Below are 12,542 nucleotides of genomic sequence, written 5' to 3'. Positions count from 1 at the left end.
CATGGGCTCCAATAAAATAGTGTAAGCCTCATCTAATCAAGGCAGCTTAAACCTGAATGAATTATTAAAAGCTCCTCAGAAGTTAGCGGCAGCACTTTATCATCATCTGGACCCTGCTGATAGATGTACTCGTAAGGGATGGCGAACAGGAAAAAGGAAGTGAGGCAGATGGAGACTTTCAACCTTGGCAAACATTTCTGAAAAATTCTTAAACCTTTAAGTCTTATTTTCCTCACCACCGAAAGCAATTTCGCCCATTGCAAAAAGTGAAAGAACCCTAAACACCTGCATTCACTGAAGTGGGGAATTACTCAGTATGGGATGATTCGTGAAAGGGCCATTTTCAATTATTTACACTTTCCACTACATATTGAACATGTTTCTCTTTCGCATCATTAAAATTTCATCACTCTTCTCCCTGCAAGACATTTCATCACAATGAATCAAAGGCATGTTAAGCTTTGTTTGCACAGCATCTTGAGCAAATTAAAACTCTGAATAGATGAGATGACAGGTTTTCAGGTGATCGGTTAGTGGTCAAGCATCGCAGCCTGCATCAGCAAAAAACTTCAAGGTGCTTTGATCAGTGTTTGGTTATATCCATCCCACTCAAGGTGGATCACAAGGAAAACACACACACACACACACACACACATATATAGCTACATTTGTGTGTATCAAAGCAGTCAGTAAGATAGGGGTATGTCACGTTACATGGAAGATACATTAATATTAATGCTATGGATTGCCATAAAATATATAAGCTATGGCATCATCGATGGATTAAATTCAATATTAGGTGACAAATTCCAAAACTAAATTTGCAGCTTATCAACTTAACAACAGATGGCTGAGACTTTCTGGGCCCATGGGAGTCTGGGGCTCAGTGCAGTTGCCCGCCCACTGATTACAAATAGTATGGGATCTTTTTTTCCCCTCTCTCTCTCTTTTGCTTAGACCTCAGATAACCCAGTAAAGTAACAACCTCAACCGTTTGGCAGAATTCTTGAGAAAATATAACACATTTCTTACAGGGCACAAGAGAATATTGGATAGCACATTTCATCAACCATAAGCTGTAATTTTGTGCAGAAAAGTCATTTCTTTGCAAAGGAGGCAATCAGACTTCTAGAACGGTGCTTATTTGCGTTATTATTCACACAAGTGGTCGCAGCTAGTTCAAATGCATTAAATATATATAGCTGTATTTAGTCATAGGCTGCTGTGGCACAGGCATCAATGAATACAGTGCACACATAGAGTACATAGAAAAACCCCATTGGGAACTTGTTCCTAAGCAGCTTCCAGACAGCTAATCCAAATGTAAAGATCGCGAACTGTACAATCTGGTTTAAAAAGGAAAATCTGGTTTAAAACTGAAAAGCTCTCCCTCTGAGATGATTAGTGTAATGCAAACATGTACAGTGATGCCGCTGGCGTTGGCCAGAGGTGACGAAAGCTGAAGTAAATTTTCTGATTAATTTACTGTTGAGATCTCGTCATCAGATTAAATGGGAGATGAAATGAGTGACTGAACAGATACATTTAGAAAGAAATATATGAATGGAATACTTTCAAAATTGATCATTTAACTCATTCACTGCCATTGACGTCTATAGCCGTCAATTGCAGTGAATGAGTCAATGGGTTTAACTCATTCACTGCCAATGGCTGGCAGTGAATGAGTTAATTTATATTTTGTTTCTTTTAGGAAACAACGACTTTGAAATCCAAACAATAATAGCACTAACTCTTCTGTCTTGAATGATAGTAATGATTGAGAGGTTAAAGATAGACTGGGATTAGGAATGCCAACACCACCATGGAATGTGTATCTTATTAAACCTCAAGAGCCTTATCAGACAACTTGGACGAAAAAACAACTATGTTTCACTTTATCACACAGGGGACAAAAAGCATCTCTCTTAACCAGAGCTCAGCCCAGAAACTATCCTTTTATTTTATATGCTAACCATAAACAGGTCCTCATAAAAAGCTCTGGCCAGATGAAATAATAGAATCTGCACAAAGAAATAAGTCGATTTATTTTCTGTAAAATGTGCATATTTAAAATATATATGTTTGTCATAAACACTACAAACAGATACAACTTCCCTACATCATACTGTTGCCACAGAATGAAGCTATAAACACAACTTCACTCTGTGTAATTGTCATATCTGTGTTGTTAACATAAGCATAAACTACTTCCCCAGACTGCTTCACAGTACCCCTGAGGGATCCTAAAACATGGCTAAGACAAAACGCTGCCTTAAACATGTCACCTCAGCATCATTTAATGAAAAACATCCCGCCACAGATCATATATCAAAACAATCCTGCAGGAGTTAGGCTGCTGCTTGTAAGTCTGTGTAGAATGCATGTGACTGATAGGTGGGCTGATGTAATTCTGTTGCTTCCATGGTCATGGTGATGGGCTGTTAATCTGGATTTAGGTTTCAGGGCCAGTGTTTGACTGTTACCTAATCCCACTGAGTGGCTCAGCATGGAGGCAAAGACCTCAGACTGCACTACGACATCTTCTGAAGCTTAACACTGAAAATGATTTCGTAAAGAACAATCAAAAATCAGAATCTACTGAATGTATCATTATCGCTCTCTCTCATTTGTGTTTGTAGCATGTCTCTCACACACATACACAAAAACACAAAGTCCTGGTCTATTCTCACCACTGAATCAACATTTTCATGGATTTACTCATGACTACATAGTCTCATCTGCTACTCTTTACTAATACGTGTTATTTTTATTTTGTATATGTTTTGATTTCTAGTTCATTATATCTGAAGCACTAGTTACAGTTAGTTAAATTAACACATATCCAGTTTTCAGTTCATTTTATCCCACTGGGATTAGTGACATTTTGCCCTGTATCACAGAGGTCACTCGGCTCCTTTTAATGATATCTTTTATCCTAGGTCTCTTTTTTTCTACAGCTTAAAGCATAGGGATAACTTAAGATTTTGCGACAGATTTAGATATGTCAGTCACTCTTGCAAAGTGACACTTGCTAACTATAATATCTTCCTGTAGTTGCCAGACCCTGAATTTTTGACTGACAAGCTAGAATGTCACCAAATATCCCTTAAAGCTAAAAAGCATCAGGAGTTCTGCGGATGAAAGTACAGTTAACCCCCGGTATTCGTGGTGGTTAAGGACCCAACCGCCCACGAATAGCTGAAATACTTAAGTATTACTTGAGAATTACTTGAGAATTACTTTAGACCCCCTCTAAAAAGGCTTATAACTGCCTATTTTTTATTTTCCTAGGAGCTTTGTGCTTGGCGAGCGTTTTTTAAGAAAAGAAATTATTTATATAGATTTCTGTGTTTACATTAACAATAATATTTGAAACCTAGTAAATAATTTTTTATTAAAAAAATGCTTTTAGTCATGAAAATAAAATAACAAAAAATTAGCCAATATTTTAGGTATGCTCTACTTTTACATCTGGGATTTTAAGTTTACATTGAGAGTGTGTGCACGGCAACATACTATTTTGCTCACTTAACAGATCAGTTACAGGACCACAGCCCAGTGTGAGATACAAATCTGTGTCACTCTTAATTTTGTGACCTACAAAGGAAGGGAGAGCATTGATAAGAACACACAGATGGCCCGCTATACTTTAATTCTCCAGTCTCTGAGCACAAGCCAACACAGCCAATTCAGTCATATTATATAACGCATTTACACATAATGGATAGTTAATGTAAAAATGATGGCCTTTTCAAATCAAAGCAGCATGTGGGTGGTAGAATAGAAGAGGTGGGAGGGTGGAGGGTGTTTAGGATTATCGAACAAGTTGGCAATTGTGCAACGCAGAACTTTCTTGGGCGAGCTGGTGAAGGAATGACATTTTCCCTGGGATATCTATCACCGAAGCTTAATGGTTTTCACTTGGTGGAGAAATGGCATTCCTTTTTAATGGTTAATTAATAAATGAACTGATGATGATGAATGGCTCCCATTTTTCTTCCTGGTAATGAAATGATACACAATTTTTCCTCTATGTTTCTAATTATCAGAGGGAACATTCCCCGGTCTCTCATGTAATCTGGGGACATTTTCATTATCATGGATACAAAAGAAGCAGCTGCACCTTTGCAGTCAAGACACAAGGTGGAATGGAGTGATTTTGTTTATCAGATACTTAAAAAATGACTGTCAATATGTAATTATCATAATATAATAGGGGGCATTGTGTGCATCATACATTCCAAAATACTTGATGATGTATACTATGATAAACGATATATGACATGCACTCTCATCTATTAGTTCACAAGTAATTGATCATGGCGTTGGCATTAACTCATTAACTGATATTATGTCAACTGAAAGTTAACTACAGTGTTAAACTGCAGGAAGGAATAAACAGCATATGAAATATAGGAACCCACATCAGCTAAAAATCACGAAACACATGCTAGGTTTGAGTTTTTTCTTTGTGAGGCTTTGTACCCCTCTGCACAGATGCGAGAGACTTGATACATGCAGTGCATGAGATCACACTGTTAAAAATAAAGCAACTCCTGTGACTGTGAAGCTGTGAGCGTAGTCCAAAGCCCAGATCAGAAACAGGGACATAACAAGCAGATGAAGGTTCAGCACACAATGTGACACCATTTTGGGAGCTGAGAAATTTGTCATGGAGGAAGACGTGTGTGTGTGTGTGCGTGTGTCTCTGCGTGCGTGTGTGTGCTTCATTGATTGCTGCAAGAAAATTCCCCGTAGCACAAATCAATAGTATGAGCAGTTGCATGACAGAGGTAAAAACAGAAGGGAAAGATTCACCATCTAATGCATCAGAATAAATTTCTATTCAAGTTACTCAGGATGCTGCAGAAGATCTTTTCATGTGGTTTGTTTGCAAAAGAATTTTAAGATCATTTGATTATTAGAGAAACACAAAAAACCCTCCAAACCTATATATACCCAAAATGATACCTAAACTTGATTATTGACTACTACTTAGAAACCCTCGCTATGCCAATCAATACTATTGATCACTCATCTTCAATGTTTTGACTATAAAACCAATCAAGAACATTATTTCCCAAACAGGAAGGTCATGCACGTAAATTGCAAAAAAAAAAGTTTTGGAAGAAACCATAAGATCACGTTTAAAAAAAAAAAAAGTTCAGATGTCATATTTAGTGATGATTAACCAATCAGTGGAGCTTTTGAAACACAACACAAGTCAGTAGTATATGAAAGACTTACGGGTTTTGCGGTGACTGTGCGTACGTGTAGTGAGTGTGGTGGAGATCGTCTCTGTAGTAGTATGTTCTGCCGTCCACATCTGTGTAGAGTCATGAAGAACCGTCGGATTGGGCGGTGAGGAGCTAGATGTTGCAGCTCCAATTATGAAAGTTGTACGCGGTGCTGCAGTAGTTGTGGTAAAACCTGAAGGTCCACGTCCATTACGACTTCCAGGATTCCGAGGAGTTACCTGACTGCCTGACGCCCCACCCCCTCTAGCATTTATAGTTGTGGTGGTAGCAGTAGTGCGAGTTCTACCTTTTGCCACAGTAGCAGTTCTAGCAGTGGGGTTCCTGCTATCGATTGTAGGAGTAGTTGTAGTAGTGGTAGTATCGGGGCTCTTGGGAATCCCACTTGGCTTGGAGAGGAAGATGGGATCTTGTCCTATTCGATTTGCATCCACTAGATCTGTTGGGACGTAATCCCTCACTGTACCAACAACAATCCATTTCAGCAGCATCAGGCTCAATCCAAGGCCAATAAAACCAATAAGTAAAGGAACCACACACAGCCATGTCTGCTGACGAGGCCAAACTGCACAGCGAAGGGGACCCTGTTCCTGGGCCTGGCCCTCCCCCCGGCCCGCAGAAGCCCCCGAACCTTCAGGTTCTTCCAGGATTACTGCCCCAGATGCAGCTGCCCCAGAACACTCACTCATCATTCCCTGTCGTCCTTTATGGCTCATTAAGGGTTAACTCTGTGATAGGCATCGTTTGCACATGGCAGAAAGGTTTCCAACAAGGCCAGAAGAAAAAAACGAATGGAAATTTGAAGGAATGGACCCCACAGAATCTGTCTCTCAATAACACACACACAAAAATATGTATTCCAAGGATGGACAGAGAGGAAAAAGGGTGCAGGAGGTACATGCATACACACAATCATAAACGCTCAAGCACACACACTCACACGCAGAGACACCCAGAGAAAAATTGAAGAGCTGGCATAGACGTATAAGTGTTTAGTCCGTGTTTAGTCCTGCTCAACTCTCAATGTCCAGCTGAAGCAACAGTGAACTCCAATAGTCTTCACAGCAGGGTTAACAAGAGGAAAAAGGGAAGTGATGCCTCTAATAGGGAGTAACAAGGAGAGATGGAAGGGAGAGATGGATGGGAAGAAACAGATTTACATCTGTACGTGTAGGAAATCCATGGCATCAGTATTTGGATGCCATTGCAGCAAAAAAGGAGAAAAAGAATCCAAAACACTTTTCCTTAACATGCCGAATGTGTCCCCTCCATGTAGAATCCACGACGGGACAGTAATATCGAATCAGAGAGTTAAACTTGCAGGGTGGGTCTAGTTGCTTCCCCACCCTGGGCAGGACCGAAAAAAAGAAAAAAAAAATGTTTCCTGATGCAGTCTGTTCCGACTGCTTTAGCCGAGTCAGCGTCCTTCACATCCCAAAATCGGTCTCTTTCATAACTAAAAAAGAGTGCTCACTAAGACGTGTATCGCTTATGCGTCTTTTCAACACTCTCCTATGATAATCTGCTAATCTTTCTCTCCCATTGCTTTTCAAGCAGCCTCCTTTGCTCCTTTTTATATTTACAATATTCCAATAAGGCTAAAAATAAAGCAGTGGAATCCAATTAATTTTCTTGATCCAGTCAAAAAATAACACTCAAGATGAGGACAGAGAGATGGATGGTGGGGGGAAAAGAATGAGGGGTGTTGTTGCACAGTATCACAGGGCGGATAAATCTGCAACTGCGACGCGTGATCCTGCTCCTTCTCCAGCCGGCTGTGGATCAGATTCCTCCAAGCTGTCCGCTCAGCTCTCTACTGACTCAGTGTACTGTTTGTTAATACTGCAGCAAGAGCACAGAAAGCCTCTTCTCATCTATTTGCAGGGAGCATTCCGGCACAGAGGAATAAATTGTGAGAGGAAGAGGATGAGAAGCATGGAAAAGACAAAAAGAATTGAAAGCAAAAGAATAGAAAACACGAGGAAAGAGGAAAATCATAAACAGGACACCACAATGTTGAAAATATATCCCACTGATTCTTTTTCTGAGAAGTGTTATATTTTCCTCAGTCCCTGGAAGCCTGTGCTCTTTCCAGTCAGCGTGTGATTTGTTGGTCTGTTTGCTGGGGTCCTCTGCTCGTCGTTCCCTCTAGGATGCGTTCTTCAAGATGATTAGAAATGTGCGCCCCGCGCCGGGATGAGAACTTGCAGCCGCAGCAGCAAAGGCTCCCCAACCCCCCTCGGGGTTAGCAACATCAGATGATACAGCTGTCTTTACCTGTGGCAATTGGGATGCAGACAAACATGCAGCTGCTTCCCTGAGCTGCCGCCTCTGAGAGACCAAGAACGAAAGAGAAGGGAGAAAAAATGCAGGCACAGACAGAGCAGAGTGCACACTGGTTGAGCGAGAGAAGAGAGAGAGTGAGAGGGAGAGACAGACAGAGAGAGGCAGAGAGCAAGGGTGGGAGGAGAGAAAGAGGCTGCACCTGCTAGATGCACCAGCACTGGGAAGCTTGCCCACCTCCGTTAGCAGGGAGGGGAGCGAGTAAAGATGCAGACTGCATACAGAAAACTAGAAAGAAAAAAAAAGGGGGGGGGGGTACAGATAAGGATAATGAGTGTGTGTATGTGTGTGTTTGTGTGTGTGTGTTGGGGGGTAAGGGGCAGGAAAAGACAGCTCTGCAGCAGCACAGGCAGTTAACGGTGAGTCCCAGATGGATCAGAGCGGAGGCACAACGCATGAGCCGTCACTCATTTGTTCAGACCCCACCCACTGCACAGCATTAGAGGAGAGACTGGGGAAAAAACAAAGAGATGTATTTGCAGCACTTTTATCGCAAATAGACTCAGCCATCAGAATCTGATGGTTGAATGTGAATGTGAATAATTGTCTCCTGTATAAATGCCACAGTCCATTTTCTCCAATGATAGCTTTCAACTTTGAAATAAATGCTGAAGTTTAGTTTCTTTCATGTAGTGCAGTACCTGTTTTTGCATATGGTTAAATAAATCCTGTGTTTGTAATTCAAGAGCAACTTAAAACTAAACCTGCTGCTACATCATTGAAGTCGACTCTCCCTATTTTTATGTGTCTTCATCCTTCTATGTACAAATGTTCTTGTTAGTGTGTCTACTAGAATGATAGCATCATGAGACAGACACTAGTATAAAGTCATGCAGTAGGAGAATCCTTCAATTGATCCCACAGGGAAACCCAAGGGATGCCCACAGTCTCGTTCTGTCTTCTGACAAACAAATATCTAATACCCAATACTGTTAAAACAGCCACCAGCATTGTGCTTTTAAAGAGCTGCCAATAATCACATTGGAAAACAGCCAAAAGGACATAAGTTATATGTTAACCCATTTGCACTTCCATTTGACGAAGAAGACATTTACGCCAACATAAAAATATATGGCTGAACTCTAAAACAGATTGTAGCTCCAATTATAGAACCAGAGGATCCAAGTCTCTTAAAAGTTTTAAATCAGGTAGATGATATTCAGTGGTGACAATTTAAATTGGAAATGAGGCTGCAGTATTTATTTTTAGGGATTCCTAATTTTTACTTTAGCATAGTCAATCAAAGTATGTAAAAATGCTCTCCTAGGTGCACTACTTTACCCCTAAGGTGGAGAATTTTGTAATTACCAATAAAGAATCTGCCAACAAATTACAACCAAGTACAGTCATCACTATACTTTAAAAAGAAAATTTCCTGTTCAGGAAAATTGTGCAGTGGGAGCAGTGGGTGCACAAAGAATTCCAGCGGTGAACAAGGTCAGTAAATCTTTGTACTACACTTGTGTCAACTTTGAGGGACGTGCAGTCTATTTGCTTAAACCCTTTGCACATTTTTTTTCGGAGTATAATGTTATTAGTTTACTGAGCCACAGCTCTGTGTTTTAGGATGTCAACTTGATAAATGTGATATCAGAACCAAACAATGCAACAGATGCATGAATCCCAGCAGTGATTATTTGTACAGGAATGATTTTATTAAGGTGTTTTTGAATCTCTTTTCATTGCATGGCAGGATAAGTCTTAACCTCTAGTTTCACTGAAGAAGAAAACTATTTTTAATGATTGGATAACTGCTTTCTTTGATAATAATCCCTCATTGTAATCACGTTCATTAGTCGCTAATTAAACTGGAACTCATTTGTAGTTAATAATTTAAAAGCCAACACAAAACAGTGAAGTAAACACATGGAAATTCCTCTGTTTACCCTAAAAGGCCTGTACTCCACGTGAAATGGTCCAAAATTGAAAGGTATTCAATTACTTTACATTGAAGTAACATTATTTTCAATAAAGACTGAATTGAATCTGAAGACTAACAAGAATAACAAAAGTTTTTGTTTGTTTCTGTTTATATGGTAATCCCGCTGTTAGTTTGAGCTGTCTGTAATTATGTACAGCACACATTTAGACTGAAATAGTTTTTTAAGCTTTTGCCTGTGACTCATCTGTAGTTGTACATATCATATTCAGTACTGTTGTTCTAATGCCATCTGTTGTTTACCCCCTCACAGTGGAATCCCATCATACATCATAACATACCCCAGGTCTATTATTAGATTATACTGACGTGTTTGTTTAGCATGGTCTGTGGACATCACTATCATACAGCTTCAAACCTGGGAGATAAATTAATATGTACTTGTTACTATCTGTAGCACAGAGATGTTTTTTATTGCTAACTATCTGGGGGGGTTGTTATTTATTAAAAATGTTAAACATCTGATGTTTAACGGCAATAAAAGGATTCTGATTGTGATTCAGATAAAGACGATCCTTTTCCACACAGAAGTGACACACTGCACGAACAGCCTGTTTCAAAATGTTTGAGATCACTGAAATGTTGGCAACTTTAAATAAACAAAACAAAAAACATAATATTAATAGGTAGAACTAAGGTAAAAACAAAAGGGAACAATGTAAAATAAATGTATTGCAATAGATGCAAAGATATGCAAAGAGCAGAATGAAGGAAATAATCAAATAAAATAAACATGCCAGCCCTTACCAACTGCATCATTTTTGCTGACCTTTGTTTTGATGATATTGCTTGTCTGCAAGACAACATTTACCATTATGCAATTTATTTTTTAGTTAATGAGCAAACAAATGCATTGTCTACATTCACAAGAAAACAACAAGTGGGAAATCTGCCCTATCCCAAAGGTCAAAGTGTTAGTGCCTTGTTCAGAGCAATAATGTGTGCCTGAGAGTGGGCTCTCAGCTTAATCAGCCCTTCCAGGAATATCCGACTCAAGTAATTTGATCAGAAGTCATCAGTCAGTGTGTTGTTTTCTATCCTTGCAAATATTCAGCAACATATTTGTTTCAAAACCTCACAGATTTGCTACCAGTTTGATTTAAATGAAGTGCAATTTAAGGAAGGCCGATGTAAATATTGAATACTTACAACCACTGATTTAAATCACAGATTATCTGAGATTTTGTACAGTTCATATTTGTTTGTACCTTAGGATTAGGCAGCCATGTAGTGTTTTATCTCAGTCTAACTGTCATACCTATTCCATTAAAATGGCACAAGTGTCTGCTCGGTCATGCAGGGTCAGGCCCAAGGGCTTTGGAGAGGAACATACACATACCTGGACATGCACACACAGACTTCTCACCATTTAAGTCTTGGATCCTGTGAGTTTGCATATCAATTATGCTTAAGATTTATGAAAGCAACAAAAAATGATTTAATGTACTAACCCTCCAGCTCTAGTCTATCTCTGTCCCATTATGTAGAAAACCATTATTAATTTTTATTCTGCTGAAAAATAACTGTAGATTATATTTTTCAAATAAATAAATAAAAAAGGCTGCTTGTTCTCACTATTTTCTTTTTTCACTGAGCTACAATCAGCTCAGGTGGCTGTACAAAATAAGGGAAAAGATATAGTTTCCTGTACTGTGCCACTGTGGTATATCTTGGAAATAATGTCTCAAACTGCCAATATCTACCAGAGGTATGACAGTTTTCTAATTATGAAAATCAGTGACTGACTATAAACTCATTTCATAGCCCTCCTTTCCTTGTTTTTCCTTTTTATTTTTGAGGCAGCAGTTTCCTCATTTACCACTCTGCTGTTGAACTGAATAATTCTGCTGAATCAATGCAGCCAGGTGAAAACATCTGAGAGTACACCCTGGAGGCCTAATGTCAAACTCCAGAGGATAGCCAGTGCACATTCATTTTGTAATGGCCAACAACAGAACTAGTAGGAAATGGGGACATTTCCTGCTGTGACATCCTACAGCATGCCTATTCAACTACGAAGTTAGTTGGGCCAGATTTTCAAACCGAGGAATTTATCTGGGCCAGATATTTTTTTTGAAGCCAGTAAACAGCAGATCATGATCAATTTCAAACCCACACAACTGTACTGAAAAACAATTATTTTTTTTATTCCTTTTCCCCTATTAATCTGGTGGTGACCTCTCACAAATGCACACCAAAAGGTCCATTTAAAAAAAAGGGAGCTATAACTAAACAATTTTTTGCACATTTGAAATAATAATAATAATAACAAAAAACATTTTGATAATTCCCTTTCAAATTAAAATAAATATTTCGCTGACCACTCACTTTTCCTGCCATGGATGGAGCCTCATCGGTCACAAGTATACAGACACGCTTCATATCCAGACCATTTTCCTCAAAAAGAGCTTAAATCTTCTCAAACATCATTTCGCCAGCTGTGTGTCCCTCTAACGGTAGTAAACCGAGCAATTTCCCATCCAAAAAACGGACATGTACGCACAACTGTGCATTATCAGTTCTGTCTGTGATCTCCTGCTATAGACATTACATCAGTTTTCTTCAGGTCATCTAACAGCATTTCAAACTCGTCTGACGCCAGAACTTCAACTCTACGAATATTTGAACTGTCCTACAGGGGTACGTTTTTAATAGCAGCATGCATGCACCACGGCCAGCATGCAGTATTTCATTGTTTCAGAATCTGTGAAAGGCCTTTTCTTCTTCGTCAAGAAGCAAACACGAAGGGAAGATGCTGCAGCTCTCTCTTGGGCTGTACAGGACCCTCACCATGGTAGTACAACTCCGGTTGTAAGATTATTAAACTCGGTAAAATGAATAAGTATTTGTCAGTCCAGGCAGGGTTAAACCGACAGTTTTCATTGTCAATTTTGCGCTTTTGGAGTTTTTTGTCGCATCATACACTGAACAAAAATATAAACGCAACACTTTTGTCTTTGCTCCCATTCCCCATGGGATGGACGTAGAGACCTAAAATTCATTCC

At 39.4% G+C, this 12,542-nt stretch overlaps 1 protein-coding gene across 1 annotated transcript in view; it reads right to left on the bottom strand.

Moving 5' to 3' along the window:
- The window catches only part of nrg3a (neuregulin 3a), a 356,235-nt gene extending 347,760 nt beyond the window's left edge, over positions 1–8,475 (bottom strand). The window contains exon 1 of the mRNA XM_026189295.2: positions 5,248–8,475. Within this exon, the coding sequence (XP_026045080.1) occupies positions 5,248–5,971 (724 nt within the window). The 5' untranslated portion in view covers positions 5,972–8,475. The remainder of the gene's footprint in view (positions 1–5,247) is intronic.
- Between the last annotated feature and the right edge of the window lie 4,067 nt (positions 8,476–12,542).

This window comes from Astatotilapia calliptera, chromosome 13 (assembly GCF_964374335.1).
Source record: "Astatotilapia calliptera chromosome 13, fAstCal68.1, whole genome shotgun sequence".
NCBI classification, from domain to species: Eukaryota; Metazoa; Chordata; class Actinopteri; order Cichliformes; family Cichlidae; genus Astatotilapia; species Astatotilapia calliptera.
Note: the sequence above shows the minus strand (reverse complement) of the source record. Positions and strands in the feature narration are given on the sequence as shown.